Source organism: Anas platyrhynchos, chromosome 1 (assembly GCF_047663525.1).
Source record: "Anas platyrhynchos isolate ZD024472 breed Pekin duck chromosome 1, IASCAAS_PekinDuck_T2T, whole genome shotgun sequence".
Taxonomy (NCBI): Eukaryota; Metazoa; Chordata; class Aves; order Anseriformes; family Anatidae; genus Anas; species Anas platyrhynchos.
In genome coordinates this window covers 84,350,808-84,378,535 of record NC_092587.1, presented here as the reverse complement: position 1 = coordinate 84,378,535, position 27,728 = coordinate 84,350,808, and the positions used below count along the sequence as shown (strand labels likewise).

Sequence of the window (27,728 nt, the reverse complement as noted above, 5' to 3'; positions counted from 1 at the left end):
ATCCAAATGTAATGTTTGTTACAAAACAAGGTTTTAAAAGCAGGTGTCATTGTCTTGGACTCTGTGATAGGTAAAGTAGGATGGATAATGCACTGGTTATCTGCAGGCACGAACAACTTTAAGTTGACAAAAATTTAACGTATTGCCTGTATTTCTTAAAAACACACACACACACCACAAAAATAAAATAAACAAAGGAATAAATACAACAAAACCCTTTCCCCATGAATCTCTAGGTATCAAAAGCTATTTTCCTCTTTCAGACACCATAGACTAGAAAAATGGGGCAGAATATCTTGTATGGGGGTAATGCGAGATTTAGCATTATAAATTAATTTCTTACCCCATTTTTATTACTGAATCCTATCAATTAACAAACAGACATAGCATGAAAATAATGCGCAATGCATATATTCAATGAGTAGAAGAAGTGCTTCTACTTTCCAGTTGAAGCAAAGTGACTGTAGTAGTTGTAGTCAGCAAATTACATGTAGAAGTGAAAGAAAATTACAATTATACAGTGTCATAAATGCAGTAAAAGAGAAGAACTGCTTGTCTTGTAACCCTCAATTCTAACATCCCATGGATTGGTGGTGCAAAAATAAATCCTCCTAAAGCTGGTAGACAACCTTTTCTATTGTTTACAGTCAGCTCAGCTTTGAATTTTGAGACTTTAACTTTTTAGTGATTTGCAAAATAAATATATGAAGTCTATAGTGCATATTTGAGATACTAGGTAGATAGACAATTCAGAGACTTTAACTGCTATTTGATAAATATTATTAAATGTATTCCCTATTTATGTCAGAGGGACCACTTCTGATACTATCAATGTGATCTTACAGTGCCATTAACAATAAGTCTGTCAGTTGATTAATATGTAATGAATATGAATGCTGAAGGTTAGAATATAAATATTGTTGTGAACTGGATTTAAAATCTGCACCTCAATTTAAAAAAAAGTCATTATTTTGTTGTGAGTGGTTCATACTGTGCTACTGCTGCAGATCTACTTCCTGAAGTAGATCACAAAAAATGTGGATCTTGCCAAAGATTACAGTAATGGTTCAACAGGGCTGCGCTGATAGTGATACAGCATCAAGAGTCTCTGTTGGCTCCCTTCATGCTGTAGAGAGGGATTTGGATTATTGGATGCACCATCTTGCTGTCAGTTACCTGGCATAGCCTCAGCATGAAAGCTGTGCTTCAGCTATAGCAGTGTTTCGGCTCTCTCAAATTCTACAAAGCAAAATCCTTGGAGGAAGGCAGAACTCTCATTCTTTTTAATTTGGATTGCCAAGATCCCTTCTGATTCTTGTCCAATAAGATCTAGAACTGGGTTATTCTGAAACTAATACTGTATTAGTATGGGAGGCTCTGAACAGTGTCCTGCTTCACTGAAACATGCAGACTTTCAGCAACTGGCATGGAAAAAACAGGATGCAGGAAGATGTCTGCTATTTCTGTTCTATTCCCAGAAGTAAACAGTCTTTTCTAAAAACGCTAATGCTCTTTGGAAGTTATTCAGTATCACCAACTATAGTTTCAAATCCTTACTCATCTTTAACCCATGTTAACTAATGTGATTATAAATTTTAATGCAAATAAGACATAAATGCTTAATACCTCTGGCATCAAACATGAATTTAGTTTGTATAAGACACTCTACAAGTGTTTGTTTGAAGTAGCAAAGTCATAGCTCATACTCGTCTCACCAAAAGGGCTTACTAAAATACTGTTTAACCAGCTGCTAATTACCTGTTTCATGTGATTTACATGGAAGGGCTGATTAACTGTGGTCTGTGATGTACTTTATTTCAAAATCTGATAGAGTAGTTATGTGGCCCAGGAGGATTATAAGAGTGATGAAATGCAGATAACGTTTAATCTATATCTTGCAGTAGAGAAAGGGGAATTCTTCTCCCTTATAATTAGATGCTGAAAATCTTTCTTTTAAAAAAATGGTTTTACAGTAGAACAATTTAAGGTTGACTGTCTGATATTTGGGATGCCTTTTAATATATGCACAATTAGTATTATATACAGTATTGAACTAAACCTAAAAAAAAAGCAAAAAACAAAAAACAAATAGTTCAATGAAATTTTGACAGACTCTAAATAATTTCCTTAAATTCCAACTTTTTTTTTTCTTAAATTACTTTTTTTTTTCAAATTCTTTATATTCAGACTTGAGTAGCTTCATTGCCAGTTTTTTTTGTGTTTTTTTTTTTTTTTTTTTTCTGATAGTATGTATGTTTTACATGTCTCTTGCTTAAGAAATGAAACTCTAGATTAACATCTTATGTTAATAAGTGTCAAAAATGAGTATATTGATTTGCAGAAGTGCTGGTTAACTGAAATTTTTGGAGATGTCACTCACCTGTTTTTCTGGGGCAGGAATTAAATTACTACACAAATAACAAATTGAAACTGCTTTCAATAAGTCATTGAATGTGAAGGATTTTTTGTCTTGTACCAGGGACCTCCTGGAATCATCCAATACTAAACAGATACTAACAGAGCTGATGCAAATTACGTATTTGAGGAATTGCTGGTAACATGACTAAAAAGTTTTGAGCAGTTTCCTGTTAAGTAATAAAACCATTCAATAATTTGGGCAGTGCTGCGCTGCCTAAAAAGCAGGTTTGTGACTTCAGTATCTATATTATCTTGTAGGTGGATGAACACTGAAATGTCTGAATGAAAGTCTTTTTCAAGTATTTCTTTTCACATATTGATGTTATAGAGTAGATTCCTTGGAGCAATGGAAATGTTCAAAAAATCAAGTGAATGAACCTCTAAACCACTTACCACTTAAAAAGCCTGAGTCAAGATCAGGTGCTGTCTTTTTCAATACGTTAGCATCTATGTATTAGTGCAATTTTTTCTGACTAAAGTGCCCTTGTATAATATATATCTCTAAGGATATACATTATTATGCATAGATCTCTCAGTCAAAAAAAAAAAAAAAAGTGTTCTGTGATGTTGTACTTGGAATTTTTCTGACATATTACTGAATAAGACTGAGGATGAATCATCACTGGATATCATCAGAGAGTCCACTTTTATTTCAGTGCCTTAGAGGTATATTTTTACAGTATTCCTTACTGCTTTGTTGCAGTATAACTGGAAAACTTACGGAATATTGACTTAAATTGATGTATAAAGTTGAGTTTTTACAGTAAATCTGTGAATTAGAATACGATCTCTATTTAACAATCTGTTACTAGACAATCATTTCATTTTCATAAATGATTAAATGTCTTATGGTCTGGAGATTTCCGGTCACTAAATTTCATAAAATTGATTTAAAAAAAATGTTGATTTATTAGGCTCTGCATGTAATTGCAGAGCCTAATTTAACTTTGAAGGAAAACAGGTTAATTATAGAAAGCATTTATTTTGTGCTTAGAATGCCTTGTTATTAGAATGCCTTGTTATTAGAATGCTCATATTTTTTTCAGAGAAGTAGGATCTCACCTTATCAGTAGAAATTTTCTATTCTTTCTTTCAGCTCTATGTTGATTTATTGAAAAGCCTAAGCAAAGTAGGTTTGGGGGAATCTTCTCACCTGATAGAAGTAAAATCTAGTACATTCTCATTGCAGGAATGATGCTTGTGAGCACAAAAATGGCCCATTTTAAGTAGTTGTATATTTTTTCCCGAAATACATTGCTTCTGCTTTGACCAAACTGTGCATTAGATACCAGTGTGTTTAGTAAAATGATATTTAAATTAATTTAAATTAAATATTTTAATAATATAAATAATATTTAATTATTCTAGAAACCCTGGACAAAGATTTTCTTCCCCATATCTGCATTACCTAAAGTAGATATTGAAACACTTTCAGATAAGAAGGCAATGTTATTTAATCGTCTGTTCTCATCTCCTACAGACTACGGAATTGGCCGTATTTGAAGTCCAGTGGTTGTGGGTTTGGGGAAAATATTCAATCTCGTTTCAGAAATTTCCAGTAATGGCTAATTGCTTTCTCTATTTAAAAGAGAAAGTGCAGTATTTATTCTCAAGCTCTTTTCTGACATGGATGAAAGTTTAATAGATTATTTTAGTTATATAACTTTTCCATAGCAACTACAGGAGGAATTAATATTTGGAAAAATGGCTTTCTATTTTTAGAGACATTTAGTTTGGCAAGTCTTTTGACCTTTTTTAGAAAGACTTATTAGATGCTCACTTTTCACTTTATCTTCTGTTCTTACCAGTAATTATTCATAACAGGTAGCTATGAGGATAATCAGCACCTGGTGATCACTTACAAATTGATAAAAATTCAACAACCACTTAAATAAATCTGTGCTATAAGAAAATATGAGAAGCCCTAAGTTTTAATTTTGTGTAGAACTTATATAGCCAGTCTTCTACTTTTTGCTTAAAGAGCACAAACAAAACTTCCTAGCCTTCTTTCAGACTAGTGTCAACAAATTTGGTGGTCAAGTGTACAAAGAGATAAAACAAATACTAACACAACATTCACACTTACCTCTTAAGTTCAATGTTTTATGGTATAAAATGACAGTAACCAGTTGCATTTTTTACCAGTAACTGTACATGCTGTAACAGGTATGTGTAATCTATGTACTGGTATGCAGAGATATGTGAAACAAATACTGTGTTGAATATTAATATCTAAAGGCTGAGAAAACAGAAATTAAAAATGGCTGAATTAAAGCTACCTGTCTGGTTTCTGATGTAAGAAAGAGTATGTTAGGCTACCATCTGCACCCCTTGTATATAGATGGCCAATGAATGGTATATTTTGCATAGCCCTTATAAAAGGCAATAAATCAAATAAAATGTTTAATTATCATTTTTAATTTATTTATATCTCTGTATCTCTATATGGTGTTTAGCAGGCTCATTAAAATGATCTGCTGTGATTAGGATGTTCCAAAATATACAGCCTTCTCATTTCTAACTCAGTTTAGGTTTCCATAACCTTCAGCGTTATTCCATAACCTTCCTTCAGTGTATTTCCATAAACTTCAGTGTACATTAGGGCCATGATGTTATTTTTTCCAGTGCATTCATTCACCCTGTAGCTTTTAACCAGAGTGGTTGTAAGCAAGATTTACAGATTTCTCTGAAACAAGAGCACTTGTGAATCTAATAAATATATCATTCACTCACTTCTACAGATTTCAGTTTTCACTCATTGATGCCTTTCTTCTTGTTTTTATTTGCATTAGTGAGCTTGCTGAAGTTTGTAATTACCTGAAAAAGAGGAAGCTCCCTGTAAATCCAAACTCTTAATGTAATTTGTTACTACCACAAGAAGTAAAACCTCAAAACACAGAGCTTTTGGGGTGGATGCCTAGCAACACGGAGCTGTTAAAGGCTCACAGCTAAATGTCTCCTTTTTGGAGGTGTGTTTAGGGCTAGGTCATTTCTGCTTATATATATATATATATATATATAAATACACACACAACTGGCTTTTATGAAATTATTTATCTACGTGCTATTTGCAGAACATTGGTAGAGTCATTGCTTCTGAATACCTGCTTGTCACAATTTGCTATTTGAGGTTTCAGATTGATTAAATTCAGTCACATGGCGACTGTATTTGTATTGCGTTTCTGGAACAGATGATTCCTAAAGCGACAAAGTTCTTCTGAGATAGTCTTACAAGGAGGTGAAAATATATGGCCCTGTGAATGTTGATAATGCTTTTGGTATCTGCAGATATTTTCAGAAACAAAATAGCTTCTAAATTCTTAGGAATCAAAAAACCTGTGAATAGAGTTGATACAAATTTGTATTTTACTTGAATAAGTGATCACTTATATTTTCCATATCATTCATTCAGCTGTCCAACTGTAGTATATATAGAGACTTGCCATTACATACAATCTATCTTAAAGTGGTTTAACCAGAAGAAGTCAAAGGAGCCAGAAGCAAATCTTTCAGCCTTTATATATAACTTATATTTAACTGCTCCTGTGATTTACTGTGCTATAATTTGTATCCACGAATGGAGAAATCTATGTCAAGAAAAGTAAACAAGACAAAGGTCTTTTTAGACCAAAAGCTCCTGAGTTTTCGTGCCAAAATGTTTTTTCTGTTTTTATAAAACACACCACATTTAGCATCCCAAGAGAGAAGCTTTTCTTTGCATAGGGGGAAAAAGAAGAGCTCTTTATTTAAGCAACTGGATGAACTCAACACAACGAATTTCAGTGTAAAAAGTGAATACATATATGTTTAAAACACAAACAAAAAAACACTGAGAATTATTCTTTGATGAAGCAGTTTGCAGTGAAACTACAGCAAATAAAGGGTCATGATTTGGGCCATGAGGGCTATGATTTGATTGCATATCATTTTTAAGGAATTGAGTTCATTTACATGTAGTTTAGAGAACAGGGCTTGGAAGGGAGGGTTCTTATTTGCAAATTAAAGGAGAAGTCTTAAAAACTATAAACAGTATGGTTTCCCAGTTTGCTAAGGTAATTAAGAGTTGTCACAGAGAGGTACTTTAAAAAAAAAAAAAGTATATTGAATTTAAGGAGTTATAAAACACTGTATGCTTTGTATAAAACACATGAAAGAAATTGTATGAAAGACATTGGTACCAAGATGATGTGTGGCTTTGTTTTCAATACTTTTAAGACAATAATGGTAGTTATAAAGCATACAGAAAAAAAAAATCTTAAGAACTATTCAAGATCCAACAAAACTATTGTGTGACATGAGAATAAATGAGTTCAGGGGTTTGTAGTTGTGTTTGTGCAGAAGGTGGATAAGATACAACTTGGTCATTGTTTCAAAGCATTTATAGCAGGAAGCTTCTGCTAGTAGAAAGTTATTTAATTTAGCTCAGAAAAACATAAGAATATCCAAAGGCTTGAAACTGAACCCAAGTGAATTGATTCTATATATAGCATTACATTCTTAATAGTGAGGATAACTAAACACTGGAGCAATACACTTCAGAAATCATGGATTCTGTGCTGTTTGAAATGTTTAAGTGAAGATAGAATATCTCATGGAAAGAGAGAAAAACTCAGCTGGAAGCCCATTTGAAGTATAAAACCTAGGATTGTGTCATTTATTTTTACCAGAATTTGCACTATGATTAGTATACAGAGAAATAGTATAAGTAAGATTTCCAGAGATTCCAAAAAGTAACTGTAAAACTAAATATTCCAGGAACTAATCTATGTCCAGAACTGCAAATGGTAGACTTTGATGTTAAGGCAAGATGATATTTTCATAGTTATTATCTTTTGACAAAATCTTTTATCTTGTTATTTTTTGACGGATACAACTGACTAACCTAACTGGTGGTTTTAGTTGGTTAGAAGCTTGGTGGAATCATTTGACCATTTTATTCTTTAGTTATTTAGTTAAATACATCGGGTCTTTTTAAAATGATAAATCACTCAAATCAGGAGTAGGTCTTCTGCAAGAAAAAGCTGTCCTATATTCAAATAAAATGCTAAAGCAATTTTACAGTTGGTTTATGTAATGGAGTATCACCAGCCCACAAGCATCTGCTCTTAGGGTGCTACATGTTCCTACTCAAACATGTACTAGTTAGTGCAAATCAGATGACAGGACTTTCTTCATGCAGCAGTGCTACTTCTGCAGCACCCTACAATTCCTGATGCTTCAGAGGAGGGTAAAAGGGGATTGCCCTTTTCTACATGTCTTTAAACAACAGCAACAACAACAAAAGTCTATAATGGCTAATTCAGACCACTGTTTCTGTAATTATAAGCCCTTACTTTTGTGTTTGATTCTGTACATAGATTGCTTTTATTCATGGAAGAAGTTCATTAATTAGTCAAAAAAATGTTGGAGTTGCTTATTGACGTAGATTGATGTCATTTTTTCTACTGACAAATTTTGGCTTTGGAAAAGGTGATATAAGTAATATATCAGTTTTTACTTATTATTGTGTATTTTTTGATAGTTTTCATGCCTTGGTGTGAGGTCCTTTGTCTTCAGCTCCTCTCCCTTGTGAGGAGAAACAAATCGGACTACAATCCTTATTATTTCAAAAAGATTTAACATGGAAACACTTGGATCTGACACTAATAGAGAATCACCCCATCTGAATGAAAAAAAAACTTGTCCTACCTCTGGATGTTCTGGGCCTAAGAAATTAAATATGTGCTGCAGGTAACCCTAGTCTCAACTCCAGGGGTCAGTTCTAAATATCTACACTTTTGGTTCTCAGTGAACACGCAAGAGTTTCAAATCTTCACATTCTGTTAGTACTAACTCTTTGAGAAGAGTGAGAGACACCAGATCTATATGTATCAAATACTAAAAATGTCATAGAATGAGAAAGTTGTGGGATGCTGACAGGATGTTCAGTCATAGGTCATGCCTATGAGAAGCTTTGCCCATTGGTACCTCTCATATGTTTGCAATCATCTACTCTGACAGGTGTTTGAGATACAGTGAGTACGGATATGACATTAGAATATCATATAAATATTAATTAACTGGTCATTATACAAGTGATCAAAAGGATTTGTAAGGAGAGTTTGAATCAGGTTGTAATATTGAGAAATGGAAAATTTCTTTAACTTGTGATGGGATGTTGAAAGTGTTGAGAGTGCATTAATAAGGTGCTATGCTGCTATGCAAGACTGCATGAAGCTGGATTCGTGTATTTAAAATTAGGCATCCAAATAACTGACTTTTTTTTTTGGTGGTGGCAAAACAATGATAAGATTGGGAATAACTATCCTTTTCTGGGGTAGTAGTCAAAAAAATTAGAGGCTATGAGAATCTGTGTTGTTTGTGGTTTTTTGTTGTTTTTTTTTTTTTTTTTTAATTATTTTAATTAAATTTAATTTAAATTTATTTTTTTAATTATTTAATTATTATTATTTTATTATTTGGGGACATTTTCATACTTTTTTTCAGACTTATGCTCTTCTGACCACTGAGAAAAATGTTTTTTTCTGACTCTTCAGATTCTCTTACTTGCAATGCTACAGGAGAAACCTGAAGCAATGTAAACGGGGTAGTTCAGTGAGATCTGATGTGATCATGTGATGCTTCTAACATGTACAGTATGTTGAAATATTTTCTGAAAAGCTGTTGCATACATGTGAATACAGAGCAAAATACCCTATTTCACACATACAGATCTTAAAACCAGAATTAAATGTTGTTATTACTGTCACACTTGATCCATGTAATTCTGATAGTACTTGTTTCATTCTGGATCCCAACAGACATCCAAAAGTTTTCATCTTTTTTCCCTTTTATGTATAAATTAGTATAAAATATGATAATCTGGCATGTCTGTGAAGGCCCCTGGAAGATCCAACGTACTGATAAGAGAGAAAAGAAAGTGACTTTATATCAGAATGACTACTCATTTATTTGAATTAGTCCTTCCTTCAAAAATATTCAGGAATGTTCCACTCTCCCTGTTCGCAAAACCCTTATTTAATAATAAGGCAAAAGTAAAAGAAAAAAATCAGTCCAAAGTCTGCTGTATGTCCTGATAGAGAATACTGGTATGAAAAGATTTGATGAGGTAAGGTTTTACTCCTCCATGCTTGGCAGCAAAGCTCAAAATTTGCAGAAGATGGGATAAAGTGCCAAGAACAAGTGCCAAGTCATAATATCTCTTAAGCTCCTTCTTCTGGAAGGACCTCAGCACAGCTCCCAGAATGTTAGAAAACCACCATCAGTCAGTGATAATGCTCCTGCTATTTCAGCATCAGTCCTTACTTCAGGGCAATTGGCCAGACTGAAGCAGACGGCATAATTTCTCTCTCATTTTAGTAATTTGTGAAGTATTTCAGGGTGAACACTTAAGCAAATAAATGCAAATTATTGGAGAATGCTTTGTTTGTTTGGGATACACTGAGTGAAATCATCTACTTTGTTAGGACACTTCCCAGAAAACTGATTTAGCATGATACTGATGCTGAAGGGTGATAGCTGCTTTATCAGGGCAATACTAGCATAATTTTCATTAAGGACAGTCATTAACTAGTGCCATGGATCTATGTTGCATATAATGCTTAAGTTAAATCATAGAAACATAGAATGATTTGGGTTGGAATGGACCTTGAAAATCATCTATTTCCAACCCCCAATGAATGAAAGTCTCCAGTTGGTTTGAAATCCCCAGTGGAGTTGCTTGTTCTGTTGGTTGGTTTATTGGTCTGTTGGTTGGTTTGTTTTGGCACTAGTATTGCTTCCTTTTGCCATACAACAAACAGTAGGGAACAATTTAAAAAATGAGTGCCACAGAGAATTCATTCAAAATGGACCAAGGGATTATTGTAAACCTTCAGAATGTATCATATACTACCATATAGCCTTATTGGCCATTTTAAGTAGTTTTTCTTAAATGGTGAATGTCGCGTTAAAGGGGTGTAGCTGATTAACCGTTACGGGCCCGGTTGGGTTCAGAGTACTGAATCAGTCGGACATTCACCAAAAACACATTAACCGCCTGGAGGTCCAGTCAGACATTCACCAAAAACGCATTAACAGTCTGGGGGTCCGTTTGGACATTCACCAAAAACGTAATAACCGCCTGGGGGTCCGCTCAGACATTCACCAAAAACGTAATAACCGCCTGGGGGTCCACTCAGACATTCACCAAAAACGTATTAACCACCTGGGGGTCCGTTCAGACATTCACCAACAACGCATTAACCGTCTGGGGGTCTGGTTAGATTCAGAACACTGAACTATCACGGATAACCACCCTCACCCTAGTTGCATTAATGAGAGCTATCACAATGCAATCAAGTATGGTTTATTACAGCAACAGATAATCAGGTTCTTTTGGATTGCCGGTGATAGTGACTATCTGCAAAAGCAAGCTAGTATGCATGAAATACACAGATGTTACAGATGTTACAGATGTTATAGATGTTATAGATGTTATAAGTGTTACAGATGTTATAGGTGTTATAGGTGTTACAGGTGTTACAGGTGTTACAGGTGCGCAGCCTAGAAATAAACGCGTTAAAAGGATTAAAGACTCTATATAGAGATTTATAAGCAAATATTCAGATCTCACCCAAAGGCGTCCCAATGGGGGGGGAAGAGAGGCTCAGCCCGTCGACTGATCCCAGGAGTCAGGAGGTCCTAAGGATGTTGTATGTCCTCGGGATGGTATCTCCCCTGACGATGGTATCTTCCCTAACATCCCCTCTCTCTTGGGCCAATTTATATTATTTTCTATCTTTTAGGTGGAGCTTGAGTGGCTCTAGTCAAGCATATCTTAGTTATGATTGGTGTAAAGTTTTCCCGTCTCCGTTTAAAGTAATAGGCTCCGAGAAATTCAGAGCGCATGCTCAGTGAGGGGTGGTCGCACCTTGGAGGCGGGTAGCTTTTGGGATGGAGGTGTGTTTTGGTATTAGAATGATATTATAATGAGCAAAAAGTACACTAGGGTACAGCATTTGTCAAAACATGACAGGTCCTTGGCTTAGGGTGGCAAAAAGTGCAGCTTTGTGCACAAGAACAATCGAGGCCCCATCTGATTACAGAGCCTAGCCGTGGTGTCTCCACTCCACTCCACGCTCCGTGGTGTTCCTTAGAGCTAGCACACCAAGTTTCCCCAGCGCGATAGCATCTAAGGTTGGGAGCCTAGGGAATGCTCAGGTAATGCAGTTATGCCCTACCCTGAAAGCCTCTTCAATGCTGTACCTTTTCCTTAAAAACGTGAATGTTAGTTTTATTTTCCTAGTTACTTCAGGCATTTACACCACAGTGAAGAGTTTCACATTCTTTTATCAGTTTGGTAACACTGTAATCTAAAACTACCCTCTCTTAGTTTACAGCCATCATCCCTTGTCCTATAATTCCATTCCTTGACAAAGATTCCCTCCCTAGCTTTTCTGTAGGTCTTTAGGTACTGGAGGGCCACTATAAGGTCTCCCTGGAGCCTTCTCCAGGCTGAACAACCCCAACTCTCTCAGCCTGTCTTCATAGAAGAGGTCCTCCAGCCCTCTGATCATCCTCGGTACCCTCCCCTAGACTCACTCTAACAGGCCAATGTCCTTCTTGTGCTGTGGGGTCCCAGACCTGGTTGCAGTACTCCAACTGGGGCCTCATGAGGTTAGAACAGAGGGGGACAATCACCTCCCTCCACCTACTGGCCACTCTGTTGATGCAGCCCAGGATGCAGTTGGCCTTCTGCTCACATTGAGCTTTTCATCCACCAGAACCCTCAAGTCTTTCTCTGCAGGGCTGTTCTCAATGAGTTCTTCACCCAGTCTGTACTCATGTCAGGGATTGCTCTGACTCAGGTGCAGCACCTTGGACTTGGACTTGTTGAACCTCATTAGGTTCACATGGGCCCAATTCTCAAGCTTGTCCAGGTCCCTTTGGATGGCATCCCTTCTATTAACTGCACCCCTCAGCTTGGTTTCATCAGTAAACTTTTTGAGGGTGCACTCCAACTTGCTGTCTATTTCATTTATAAAGATATTCAACAGTACTGGTCCCAAGACAGACTACTGAGGGACACCACTTGTCACCAGCCTCCACCTGGACACAGAGCCATTGACCACCACTCGCTGGATGTGGCCTTCAAGCCAATTCCTTGTCCACCGAATGGTCCACCTTTCAAATCCATCTCTCTTCCTTTGTCAACTGACGCAGTCACTCCATCTCAGAAGGCCACCAGACCAACCAGTCACAATTTGCCCTTGGTGAAGCCATGCTGGCTGTCTCGGATCACCTCCTTGTCCTGCATGTACCTTGCCATTGCAGAAGGATCTGTTCCTTGATCTTCCCGGGCACAAAGGTAAGGCTCACTGGTCTGCAGTTCCCCAGGTCCTCCTTTCTACCGTTTTTAAAACCAGGAGTGATGTTTCCCTTTTTCCAGTCACCAGGGCTTCACCTGACTGCCTGGACTTTGCAAATGTGACGGAGAGAGGCTTGGTAATTCCATCAGCCAGTTCCCTCAGGACCCTGGGATGCCTGTCATCAGGCCCCATGGACTTGTACACGTTTTATTTTCATCAGGTGGTCTCAAACCCGCTCTTTGTTTACAGCGGGAGGGACTTTGCTCCCCCAGCCCTCGTCTACAGGGTCAGGGACTCGAGAGATGTGGGCAGCCTGACTGGCAGTGAAGGCTGAGGCACAGAACTTGTTGAGTTCCTCAGCCTTCTCCATGTCTGTTGTTACCAGTTCTCCCTTCTTGTCCATCAGAGGGGGCACACTCTCCTTGGCCTTTCTCTTCTGGCCAACATACCTATAGAATCCCTTCTTGTTATTCTTTGTGTCACTTACCAAGCTCAGTTCCATCTGTGCCTTGGCTTTCCTGATCCCATCCCTGCACATCCAGACAGCATCCCTGTGCTCTTCCCAGGCCACTTGTCCCTGCTTCCACTGCCTGTGCATTTTCTTCATGCACCTCAGTTTGACCTTGCTCAGCTGTCCTGGGTTTCTGCCCTCCCTGCTTGCTTTCTTACACAAGGGGATGGAGAGTTCTTGTGCTCCAAGGAAAACATCCAAAAGAGTTGCCAGCTCTGTTCAGCTCCTCTGTCCCTAAGAACAGTGTTTGAAGGGATCTTGTCCACTAGATCTTCAAATATGGAGGTGTTTCACCTGTTTCACTCAGCAATGTTGTTAATAATATCATATTTCATATTCCTCTCTCCTTTTGTTTTACTTATTGTTTTTTGTAATTTTCTAGATCATTAGTTTCACATTAAACTCTCTGACTCAGATGAGGAAGGCCATTATCTAAGTTAGGGAGATTGAAATTCAGTGTGCAGGGAGAAAGATCCAAAGAGAACAGGGAACAGGTAGAAATCTACATTTGTGATATATCTGGACAATCGGATGTTTCTACAAAGCAGTGCATCAATGTTAATTCTGAGTGAGCTAGGTGGATTGCCACTGGGGTTTTATTCAGGATAAGAATTGATCTTGGTAATGTAGTTCAGAGCTAGACCTAGGTACGTCTGTGTGGCACTGCATCGTACTGTGTTGATGAGACAGGGAGCAATAGTTTCATGTGAGCTTTTATGTAAGCATGAAATGACTCACTCTAAAAAGCCTTTTCTCATATTATAAAAGAAAGCCTGCTATAGAACTGTACATCCTTAGTCCTAAATCATTAATTTTGTAATGTTTTCATAAGTACAAAAATCTGATACATTCGTGTGTTACATGAATGAATAAAAAGTAAAGAGAAACTTAGGAGGTATCCTGCTGATTTTTTTGTGTTAATTCATGCATTTTATTTCAGAGGGAAAAAAAGCAGGCAAGTACAAATCACTCACAGTTGCACATGTTTCAGGCTGATGGTGTTGATACTTTAATTAGAACAGTGGGAAGTCAGCATGAATTCTTTCGTTTTACAGAAAGCAAGAAGAATTGAGGTTAATTAAAGGTTAATTAGAGATTAATTGATCGTTATTTTTTTTCCCCTCTTCTGGTGATGACAGAAATGTTAGAATCCTTGACTTTAATGGCAACAGATTGGGCAGGCCTGGTGTTGATTGCTACTGCCAACATGAAAGTGGTGCTGCAGTTTTGCAGCTCCAGTTCTTAATCAATGAGGTAAGTATACATTTACTTGGATTCTTTTGCAAATGTTTAGTTCAATAAGGCAATTGGTGTATTATAATTGAGTGATACAACTTTTCTCATTGACAACTATTGCCAACAAGTAAGTGGCATACATCCAGAGGACATTCATCGTACAGATTTTTAGAAGACTATTTATGGGACCGCTTGCTGGGAAAAGTATAACGTTAATATACATCAATATAAAGTACTGAGCAAAAGCTAGTCAATACTTGAATGTGTGCAGGTAGATGTAAAACCCTTTCAATTACTGAATATGCTGCATGGTTCTGTTGCAAATAGAAGTTAATAAATGAGTTACATTTTTTTGTGGAAAGATATTGATGGTGATTGGCTAAAAACTCAGTAGCTGCAAATATGCTGCTATTTGCAGCAAAGATGAGCAGTTGCAAAGATTATCAAAATCAAGTTCAGATGACATACAGAAACAGTGAGAGATTATAGCTTGCTGTGTGCAGAATGTCTCTGGAGAAGACAATAGGCAAGAAAACTTGATGGAGCATCTAAATCTGCTCAGCTGATTTTTTTCAGAAACTCATAACTCTGCTAAACTATGAGCTAGTATTAGTTCAGTTTTCATACATTTTCTTCCCTGCTGTAAGAAAATGCTTTTGACAGTTTCACATCCTTTTTCTACATCTTGAGATATCAGAGCTTCTCAATTAAAGAGTTTCATTTATTTTTTTCTGAACTTGTTTGGAAAAAATGCCTAAACTGCTGAAACTTAGGAATGAGGACCAAATAAATTATTTAGAGGAAGGTAAAAACAGAGAAACCAGAATCAGCTGGTCATTCATAACTAGTAAAAGCCCTAATATACAGGGTTAATTGACTTCTGTGGTGGAGATTCTGTCTCTGAGGTTGGTCCACATTCTTTGGGAAATGAGAATTAAAGCATAGATTATGTTGTATTAGAGAAGTTTTACCTTCATAAATTGCATTTGCATATGTCAGCATTGAAAAGAAGAGTTTCTGGGAATCAGAGGGAAATTTGAAATGCTAGAAAAGAACTTTATCTCCATCAGACCATCATAGTTGTTACAAACTGATCTTTCATTTACCTCCTCAGCCTTTCCCAGGATAAAGTATTGTCTTCCATTTCAGCAATATCTAGTTCCTCTGTGCCACAGGAGCATGTAGGGACTGATCCTTGTACCAGACCTAAATTGAGGTATAAGTTTAGTAAACCACTGCAGCAGCAGTAAAGAGCTTCCTCAGCCGTCCGTTTTCACATGGCATCACTGTTCCATGATAAGGAGAAAGATAGAAGGAAGGAGAAAAAAACAGTTTATTTCCAGCTGTCCCAACAGATGGAAGTCAAACATTGGATGACGTCCGTTTCTTTGGGAACAGAAGCAGAAACAGACTTGAGAATATTTCTAATCTGTGACAAAGAAACCATCCTTTTGTCTACATCTCTTAGTTCTTCCTTAGTCCTCTCCCCTGCTATCTGTCTCTACTTTTTTATCTGCATCTTTTCACAGTTCCAGTTTTGAGTTTCATGTTGTCTTGATATTACTACTAAACTGTGCTTGTCACTGGCAGTTGTTTGTGTGTCCACTAAACTCTTTTTCCTGTAGTTATAACCTTCATACTTAACTTTTCAAGTAAATGCTGGCTATCCTTTTCTTTAATCTCTATGCTTGTGTGGGAATACAGGAGAGTTCTCGTGTACAACTTTGATACAAAGCTTTGTTTTGCATTTTAAATTGATGGAGTTTTAATTTAACTTTGGCTGATCTTGTAATAACTGAAGTTTTTACAATTACCAAATTTATTCCAATCAAGTATTATTTATGGTGGAATATATTTTTCTAGAAGAAAGCAACCATTTCTTATAAACTGTACAGTTTCCTACAGATAGATCCTTGACAGTGAGGATGACTTAAGAATCCATGGAAGTGTGACATGTTGTGCCATATTTTGTGTCTGCTCTAGGGTGCTTTGGTCAGTGCAAGTGCAGATGATACACTTCATTTGTGGAATCTCAGACAGAAACGACCAGCTATCCTACATTCTCTGAAATTTAACAGAGAACGGTAAGACTATATAATGCAAAATAAACATTTCATTAAAAAACAAACAAACAAAAAAAACCCACGCTATTTCTGATAATACATGTTTGTTAGTTTGTCTTTCTAAAGGAGTATATAATTGTGTCTTGATTTTTTTTCTTCTGTTTGAATCTTTTTTTCACGGAACAAAAATTTTACTTTTTCGGCAGCCTTCTCAGAACTAGAAAAAATAGTAGTTGCTTTTTGTCACAGTGTTTTTCATTTAACCTCCTATTTGCATGAACAGTGGTGTAGTTGTGGTTTTAAAGACTAGACACAGGCACTGTGATCCCTTAGGCTGGTCTGTTGCTTGGCATTAGCCAGAGGACCTCAACTGTCTGTATCAGAGAAATAGTTCTTCTCTCTACCTTAAAAGGATTTTATTCTTGTAAAATACTGGAAATTAAGCAGAAATAAATTGTGAATTTATGAAACTATGTAAATGTCAGATGAATCAGAGTCTGCTTTTCTAAATTTTACTTTATCAGTACCAAATTATAAAAACCCTGCTGAAAATAGATTAAATGAGTGGTTGTTATTTTCAAACAAAGTCAGAAGCTGAGCACTTTAATCTGTATTTAGTCATTCAAGTAAAGCCTGCTACAATATCATGGAGGCTGAATGCTACATTTGAATTAATGTTACAAAAAAAGTTTTGTGTTTCTGTTACAAAATTAAGTCAGTAGTCAGAAGAATAAGGTTCAGTGCATAAATGCAGCAGTTATTTTTTGTGTGTTATTCTGTACTTCATCTTTGGGATTTTATTTTTTTTTAATTTGAATATGTAGCTATAATGCATAGTATGGTTCTGACAGTGACATTGTAGCTCTCTTATTCTATATGTTCAGCGTTTCTTGAGGAGCAGCAGCTTTTTTAGATATTTATGTATTGACTTGTGAAGTGGTGAAAGATACCAGTACATCATGGCTATGAAGTAATAGGCTTTGCTGCAGCAAATCTAGAAATTGTTATGGAAGTAGACTTTTCCTTTGTTTATTATTCAAATACATATAGTGTTTGCACTTAAATGTCATTAAATTGCAGATTTTGTTGTGGGAAGTATTACATAAAAGAAAATATACATCCAGATTTCAAAGAGTTTATAATCTACAGGAGAAGCATATCAAGTGGTTTGGATCTGGGTGAGGGAGGATAACAGAAATTATATGTACCTTTGCTACCTGCTTCTGGACAGTAAGCCATCGTCTTATATACAATGAAATATTTGAATCTTGGTATTCTTACCAGGTGCATAAATAATCCACAATTTGTTTTTGATAAATCTACATTTTTATATTCAAGTCTATCGTTGTCTGGTTCTTCCATTCAGCAACCTTCCATCCAAACTAAAGAATCAGTACTTAGAAGAATTCAGTGTCTGTTCACCTGTTTGCCTGTCATTACTCTTCAGAGAGACTAGCATAGTATATTGGTCAGAATTTTATCAGAATTTCTTGATAAAATAAGCACACACATTTGGGCTGTGCTAAGAACAAAACCTTTGTCATTACATTTAGCTAATCTTTATTTTGTTTCTGACAACCTAAAACACTGGACAAAACATTTGGACGCAATTTATTTGGAATACTGAAAAACTTCATATAAAACTAAATTTTGTGGAATGGCATTTTTGAACTGAGGTTAAAAAGGATCTGGGGATATATCTATTTGTAACAAATGCATAGCTTGCTTTATTTCGTTTTATTAAAGTCCAGTCAGTTGTGAGTGGGGAAAAATAAAACACACTATTAAGTTATTTTGTGCATATTTTAAGTAACTGGTACAATCGCAGCCATTTAAATCATTTTTATTAGTACATCAAAGCTATGAGGCAAGTATCCTGTTATACTGATATGGAACAGTGTCAAATAAATAAGTCCAGTTTTAAATCTAAAAAGAGTTCTCAATTTCTTTCAATGAAGAAATTGCTCTGTAGGCAGTTCTTTTCTTCTGAGGGTTCTGTTATACTTCCATAAGTTTTTAGTTTTCTGTGTTCAAGCACTTGACTCCAGGATGAAACCTCTTCAGTTTTATTATATTTTCTTTTAACATACGTGTCAATTAATTTTAATTAATTTTAATTAATTGATTTTTATCTAACTTGATTTTTCAAATTTCTAAGCTTGATTACACATTTGGTAAATAAAATTCAACATAAGCCTCTGAGCAGGCATCAAAAAAAGTTATGTTAAAATGCTTATTTACCCTTTCATTGGAACATTTCTCTGTATATATACCTTACAGAGTTAAGTCTAAAAGAGAGCTTCCATGTTGTTGTTTTTGTTTTTTCTTTCTGAATATATTTTTTGGGTTAGAGCACAGAAGATATGAATTGCGTGATGCTCAGAGAAATATCAAATTATGGTTGTGTTAGCTATAAGAAATTTGTGGCAAAATGGATGTAAGGGGAATTTGGGAGGCTGACGAAGCAGGAAGATCAAAATTGATTTTCTTCAGGAAACTCAAAGATCTGTCTTCAAAAATTAATGTCTTCTTAACTGTTGGAGCATTAAATTTTTTTTCATCTTCTCTTGCAGGGAAGGCTAAAGGGGAGCAAGATTTATACAAAAGAGAGAAAAAATTTTTATTTTGTCTTGTTTTAAGTTAGTAACCTAATGGATGAGTTGATTTTCATTTTTTTTTTTTCTTTTGTTTTTTGAAGAGGGAAGAAATGTTAGTTGACAAATAACAGGTTTTAAAATACTGGTGCGTATTTTCAGAAAACAGTACGATATCAAAAAAAGGCCATACAGGGAAGTTTTAGACAGTCAAAAGGTAGTTCTTGCTGAAACTGATCACTTATAATTTCCCAGCTTTGTGTATCTTACCGTGGCTCCAGCATACTTGTCCAGGTGTTTAAATGCCTTGGGCCTTGTGATTTCTCACCAGATTCGTGGGGCCCTTGAGAGCTTACAGATATGACAGAGTCTGAATAAAGACTGTCTATACTTTATAAATGTTTCTGTCAGATCTTGTTCTCCAGTTGTTGGTTTCTATGACAAAAGGAAAAAAAAAAATCCACAGTTAGTCCCCTTAATATTCATATAGAGAGAAGTCTTGTAAAAAAGTGTTATTTATCTGTGCATGAAATAGTGGAACATAGACATGAGGGGAGGGGATGGCAAAGGAAAGTACTGATATTTGTGTATATCATAACTCCAAATTATTTCTAAAATCCCAGAAATATAAGAAAATCGGGCTTCTGTATATATGGATAATTAGTGGACTTCTTTCTCAGGGGCAAGAAAAACAAGGATATTTAACCCAAAGAAGGAGAATACTTTTTTTTTTCTTTTCTTTTTTGTTAGTTATCTTTCTTACTATACCAACAAAATAAAAAACAGTTAAATCTGAAATGAGCAAAAATTGTGATGGAGAAAACTGATATATATGTCTTGCTTGGAAATGTAACTTTCTTGGGCCAAGGAACTGACTTTTTCACCCCCTTACTTACACAAGCATGTAACAAATTCCTGATGATACAGCATGTAATAATTTGAGTATATTGGATATTAAACTGCATCCTTGACATAGTCCAGGAACTATTAGCTGTAGAGAGATTAGTCACTCAAGTCATAGAATTTAGCATCTATATGAAAACGGTAATGACTAATAAAGTGAGAAAAATTTGCTATGTGCATTATTGATGCATAAAGGTAATGCACTTATTTATATACTATTGTTTAACTTTAGAGAAAAAACATCAGTATGATGCCTCTTCAAATTTTTAACATAAAATAACAGTAAATATCAAGAAAAAAAAAGTAATTTTAGATTTAGACAGCTTTTACAGGACCAAACACAAATTTATTCAGACACAAACACGGTTATTCAGATGTAGTTTACCTGTAAGAATGGAACATATTTCTGCTTCAAATTTTATAATTTGCATGTTTCTCCACTGAGGAATTATAAAAATGGTAATTTTATGTGTATAGTGTTTTTGTCTCCTGATACGCTGTTTGTTTCAGATTTTTCTTTCTGAACAACTGACACATTCCATGAACTGGTGCTGTGTAATGCACTTTTACTTAAAATACTAGTATCTGCTTATGATCAGGAAGATCATTGTATTATCTCAGAATCTTGATTAATTTGACTTAAATTAATTAGGTTTCATGTAGAACCAGTTTATTTTGAGTTTTTAAAACATTTGATGCATGAACTGTACAGCTGTTTAGATTCTGCTAGATGGATGGATGCTACTTTAATCTTTGGCCATTAGTCAGTGTGACTTCTTTTATTGTACCAGTCTTCATATTGCTGAATTGTTTAATTTGTAATTTGCTTCTGTTCACTGACATTTCAGATTGAAGGACAGCGGACAAAAATCTGCTCCTAGTACTGTTTATGTATATATGCAACTACTTGAGTCAAATTTCCCCAAGTATATAAGTATATATTCCCTCTCTCCCTTCTCTGAAAGTCAAAACTGTTTGTTCTTTTTTTCAGGTGACATAGATGTAAAGAGAAAAGACTTATGAAACACAAATACAAATCCTATTTGCAAATAGATTTGCAGTCAACTGGTTGTCTTTTGTTTACCATGTAGCATTCAGCATTGAAACACTTAATAGTGTATGAATAATACTTCACTAATAAAATGTCATTTCATAGCCATTAAGTCATAGTTTGTAAACTCTCCCCATTTCTTTTTCTCTCCTCTGAACTGTTGGTAAACTGTTTTGCCATTTTTGAGGGCTTTATTATGTGGTATGTTCTCTGTGACAAGCAACCTCCAAGAATATTGTAGGGCTGCTCAAATAATTCAGGGATATGTTGATGCAAAATTAACACTATTTACTTATCTCTGATAATTCACTGCTCCTTTGCAAAGTGTCTTTTTGTATCAAGTGCAGAAGGAACACTGAAGAATGAGGCATAATAACAAACTGATATTTTTGTTCTACAGTGTAATCTCCCGGACTTTATAGCATTTGGTACGTTTTTGTCTTGTATCAACATACAACATTGTCATATTAAATTTCTCTTGCTATAGTTGGAATGTAATGCAAAACATTAAGAACCTTTAAGTAAATATAAATATAAGCAATATGTTTCAGTAGTCAGCCCTATACCAAGAAGTATAATGATAAAGCTGTTACTCGAAGACATGCTTGACTATAGCATATGGTTGATAATACATGATTTGCTGTACTGTGTACAAATAGGAAGCACAAGTAAAGCTTCTTAAACTCTGGAAACACTCCATAAGACTCTTTTCAAAACACTCGAAGGATAACATTATGTTGATATTCCTTAGATTAGTCCCTCCTTTTTCTTTTAATATCATAGGAGATGCCAGATTCCTCTTCAGTGGACATTTTAGGCAAAACAAATAATTGCTACTGGAAATAGATAACCGTCTAGCTGCTGTAAAGAACATTAGGATTAAGCTAAACCACCAACGCCTATAATACACTTTTTAAAAAAACATATAGATCAGAGCAGACTTCAGCAAGTATGGTTTTGAATATACAACAGTTTATACACATAGATTAGTGCAACTGGGATGGCAGTATTTGTAGTCTAAAAAATAAAAATTGTGAAATCCAGGTCATATAGGCTTGTGTACATTAGTTTCCCTTATAAGCACGGTTTATCTCCTGTTATTCTGAAGCTGAGCTAGTTGAGTTGTATTGTGATTGACGTGGGGGATAGCCTTCCTATTTTTCTTACTTTAGCCAGCAATGACTGGCATGTTACAAGTGAGCTGACAGCAGTGTGTCAGTCAGTTTATACACTGACACATTATAGTTGTACATAAACACAGTGTAGAAGTTTTGTTGGATTTTAAAAATCTATCTCCATGCACTGTGCACTGATGCCATAACAATACCTTAAGTACGCCTCTGTAGGGGAATCAGCAGGTGACAGAGGCTATGTCACTGGCTTTGAGGCTGTGACCTGTAACGCTTTTTTCAGTATTAAGGGTATGCTGGCACAGAGAAAGAGAAGCCTCTTAAGTGGATGACTGAGAGCAATTCTCCATCAGCTTTTACTTGTTAATTATAAGTTGAAAATATGCGATATTTTGCAGTATTTGAACAAGGTGATAAAGGGTATTACTGTAATGCTTGGAAGCAAAGATAAAAGATAGAGATCATTTTGGATCAGGTGTCATATGTGTGCTGGTCTATATTCTTACCTGAGAACAGCTATACTGTTGCTGTATTGCAAGATACTCTTGCAGGATTTTGTATCCTGTGTCATTTGCCTCATCAAAAGGACAGGAAGAGGTTATTGAATTAATACTGCTGATAGGTTGTGCAGTCTGTGTACTACCTGAATTTGTTTACTTTTGCATTAGGGACTTGCAGGTTACTAACCTTAGATTGTGTTTCATCGGCAGTTCAAGGAACTGAATTCCTGTTGTAGCTTGCCAGCTCACAGAAGAGCACCCCGGTTAATGTTCCATAACTGCAAACTCTGTATTTTCTACATGCTTTCAAATTAGTCAGAGGTCTGTCATCAGGCATGAAAACAGTTAGCTTTAGTGCAGTTACACAGACATGCTATACTACAAAACAAATGCGAATTGCATGATATGATGCAGCATTTAGGTGTGTAAAAGAACCACAGAATTCAATTATAAAGCAATATTTCACCATACAACCCTGTCTGCCTTTTTATACTGGGAGGCAGTTTGTGGAAAGGATTATAACTTACTCAGAATGATAGGAAAAAAATGAGGAGAGCAAAAGAAGCAATGCTGTTGATTGGCATTCACTTCCATATATTAAAGAAGTTCTTAAAAAAATCCCTTAGGCAGGTGTTTTTTTTTGTTTGTTTGTTTGTTTTTTGTTTTTTTTTTTTTGTTTTTTTTTTTTTTGTGTGTGTGTGTGTGTCTGTGTGTGTCTTTTGAAATCCATATTGCCAAGTGTGAAAATAACAGAGACCTCAAACATTTAAGATGCATGTTAAATGTTTGTGGCATGATCCAGCATCAGTGTTCATCGCTTTTTAAAGAAACACTCAGGGCTTTTAGTAAACAATTAACATTGTCTGCATGTGCTGCTTTGCATGCAGTCCTTCAGCAGTGGAAGCAACGCAGGACATATGAAATTGAAATGATCTTTTTTCAACACTTCTATATCCTGTGTTCCATCTGTAAAGTAGAAAATCATATTTTTTGAAGTTTAAGGCCTTACCCTTTTCATTTTAAATTGCATTCCATTTCTTCTGGTCAACTTGTGCAGATTGTCCTTAGTCTGTAATATTGTGTCCCTGAGACTTCATTAGTATTAGTACCAAGATCAGTTATGAAATTACAAGGTCAGCTGTAAAACTAATTCCCTAGAATCTCTCAAATAGCCAGTAAAATACCTCCTTTTCAACATAATCAAATGGAAAATAGACATTAAAAATAGAATTTGATAGTAGTGCTTTTTATTTATTTTTAAATAATTGTTTTCTTTAAAATGATATGTACTAGGTAGGTCTCCTACCATTTCCTTGTCTATTTTTTTTTCTTCTTCTAAGGAATGAACATTCTGAAATAGCCTACCTTTCGTAAACCTACCTACACTATTTTACCATAACTTTTAAAATTTTGTCATTTAGAAACTCAAAACCTTAATTAATGTTTCCTGTTAAGTATATTTGAGTGATCTCAATTAATAACAACAACATGGTCACAGCAACAGAGAGGATAACATAGATAAACTTTATTTCTATTGTTTTTCATTTTTTATGCTTGCCTTCCTTAATGGGATTTGTAGTGCCATCTGTGTTGGTGTTACTGCAGAAAAAGTACTGCAAGAACTTAAACTGACTAGTTTAAAAGTATTTTTGTTTCTTTATGCTTAAATACACTCAAATTGCACCAGGATAGACTTTAATCTAAAATGGCATCACCTTTTATTGATCTACTGGCTGTTTACTACAGAAATCTGTTAACTGACATCTTCAAGAATAGCTAGACCCTACAATTACTAGCAATATTTGCTTTCTTATCTGTACATGAAAAAAAAGTACTTCTGATTACAGAACTTCTCATCATATTTTTTCATTCTAGAATATTACAAAGATCTGTGTTTATATCCACATTCAACCTTGAATTTAAGAATCTATGTCCTGTTTCTAATCGTGGCTTTAACGGTCTTTCCCCAAAGTAATTTTTAGTGCAATAGGATCCTGCCAGTGTTAATATTTTGAGTTTCCTTTCAGTTAAAAATGTCCTTAGTTTGTTATGCCACAGTGGCTGCTTTTATACCTGTTTGCTAAACAACTTTTCTGAAGGCAAACAAAGCTGTCTAAGATATTTAAGATCTCTTTCAACACAGCTCAGTATATAATGGTTCTATTTTCACACGACTATAAAACATATAATAATAACATTAGCACACTGTATAGTAATGTGATTTGTGATAAATACTCAGAAAAGCCTCAAAACAGAAAATACAGCTATGATATTACATTATTTTTATATAAAACTTCATATTTGTATATATGTATATAACTTCATTTTTAAAAGCATCAAATTCAGGACTTAAGGAAAATCATCACAAAATACGATGAATTTGACAAATGTTTTTTTATTTCATGGTTATTAATCAATTGCAAATTAATTCACATATTGATCACATCTGCATTAAAAGCAGATTAACAGATAATAGCTGACATATATGAATTATTCCTAGAGATAACAGCTGTTTCTAATAGCAAAAGGACAAAGAAATGGAAAGATGTTATACAACCAAACACTTCTTCTTTCCACTGATTGCTAAAACCATACAACATTGTCTGTACTTCCCCCCAATCTGTCCCTGGGCTATGCATTTGACATTTATTATTTTAAATAAAGCTTTTTACTTAAAATATTTTGTCAGATAGATAAATGAGTCTCAGGACTGGATCTGAGACCTTACTTTGCTGTGGGAAGCATATTCAGTGAAGGTTTCTAAACAAAAAGTTTCTCAGCTCTGAAACACCAAAATTATAATTTCAGGCTATTAGTAGGCTAAATACTGTGGCTATAAAGACAGTGTAGTTAAACTGTTTGACAAATGAAATTTACTTATATGAATTCACATAACGTTATAAATTTGTGTGTTTGTTTATGCACATATGTGCGTGGGTGTGCATGTCTGCACATGTTCATCCCCACACACATGAAATCATCGAGACCCATAGAACTGATGGAGAAAACTGAATAGCTCACACAATTACCTGATGACATGGCAACTGTACAGGGAGTAGAGGGTCCACCATCCTGACAGACCCTCTCTTCTATTTTTTCTTCTCTTGGGTCACTCTGGATGCATTTCCTTCTAGTAGTTCTACGAGAAGACAGATATTTATTTGAAATTCTGTTCTTTAAAACATCATTGTGAAATGTTTATTTTTATTTTTTTTTGTTACCTGGCCACCCCCGATTGTCTGCTTGAGTAACTTGTACGTTGGCTTCTTTCTTTAGGAAAAAATACATCATCTCTTAGCAGTAGATGTAATGTTGCTATATGCTGTAAGACTTTAAGCCATACACTAAGCAGTGTACTTGTTATTCCTAATGCCTTGCAAAACCAGATTTGGATAGCAAAAATTAAAATGCTTTTGCATGGCCATACATTGAACAACTGTGTTTTGAGGACTTAGTTATAACAAATGAAAAGTCTACTTTTGTAATATAAAAATACAATATAGTATAATTTCCATATGTGGATCATATATTTAATATCATACATATTCATGTAAGACAAAACCAAAAAAAAGGTAGCTTTAAAAATTTAAACAAATTCAGACAGGGAATATAGGTCAGTGTGGAACAGTTTTCATTTTGTAGGAATTTTCAGCTTGTTAATATTGTTGTACAGTTACAAGAATTCTGTGTTTGTATGTTTATAAGTTTTCAAATTCATAGTCCTGTTCAAACCTATCCTTTCTGTTAGATTAGATTTCCAGTCATATATTAAAGCAGTGAAGAACATGCAGCCACTCTGTTGCAGCAAGTCATTCGCGTCTTGGATACTACACCAACCTTTTCCTGCTCAGGCACATGGCAGCTTTAAGCAGAATCCAATGCAATGATTTAGGATGCTTTTCCTTCTGTCACAGTAAACTCTGGGCATTACTCCAGTAAATCAGAAATAGAGCTAGTAATGTCAGTGTTCAGATTATCTCATTAAACAGTACATGAGCAGGAAGAGAAGAGAGACTACAGATTGCAGAAAAACAAGGACCGCTAATCACAGAGTCCCTGTCTACTGAAGCATAACAAATGAGAACAGCTGGTCTCCAATAGGCCTACATGATTTTAATTGATGGAAGCTGTTAAGGAAAAAGATTGTGTGTGCGCAGTAAAAGTATACGCACAGACATGCCCACACACAAATGGAAATGTAATTTTTTGTTTTACTTGAAGTCAATTTCAGTATTTCAGTATCATCCTGATACCAGAAAGTCAATCAAAGTAGCTTGATAGATATTGCTATAAAATAGGTTTTAAGCTCATAGTAAAAATGGTCGATACAAACACAGATTTCTGCATATATAGAAGACAAATTTCAACCTTTCCTCTTTGAGCTGAGTCTCTAATTTCGAGACTATGGAATTAGGAATAAAAAAATGCACTTTTAGTTTATAGTTTGTGTGGGGTAGAAAGATGGGAGAAACTCAACCCTATTTTTTTTTTTTTAATGCAACTGCTACAAAATTAATGAAAGAAATAAATCAGAAACTTTCTCTTTTGGGAACAGTATCCCCCGTTTCATCTTTTGTTTTTAGGCTTTCTTTTATTGCTAAGAAGAAATACAGTGGCTATTACCATGGTCTGTATTGTCCATCATTGTCACAATGCTTGGTATTACAACTCAATTTTTATTTAACCTTCAAAGAAATAAGTGGTGGACAACTGAAGTACTATAAATAAGAAATCATGATTTCACAAGACAATAGACAAGGGAGAAATCATGTATGCTGTCTTTCCCCTGAAGAAAAAAGCAATGATCTAGTCTGTTCGCCAAGTCTGTTTTATTAATTTTTTCACTTCTCTGTTTTTGTAGAAGTTTTCTCATTTTTATTGTCTCAGGGCCACGAGCTGGCATCAGAAATAAATTGTATGCCAATGAAAATACATTTCTTTCAGCATATTTTCCTTGCTAAGGAAGCAAGTTC

At 35.2% G+C, this 27,728-nt stretch overlaps 1 protein-coding gene across 10 annotated transcripts in view; it reads left to right on the top strand.

The window, feature by feature from the left end:
- STXBP5L (syntaxin binding protein 5L) overlaps window positions 1-27,728 on the top strand; it is a 198,971-nt gene that overhangs the window by 58,194 nt on the left and 113,049 nt on the right. For all 10 annotated transcript variants that reach the window (XM_072043761.1, XM_072043774.1, XM_072043771.1 and 7 more), the window contains 2 exons: window positions 14,451-14,532; window positions 16,498-16,598. In XM_072043761.1, coding sequence (XP_071899862.1) covers window positions 14,451-14,532; window positions 16,498-16,598 — 183 coding nt within the window. The remainder of the gene's footprint in view (window positions 1-14,450; window positions 14,533-16,497; window positions 16,599-27,728) is intronic.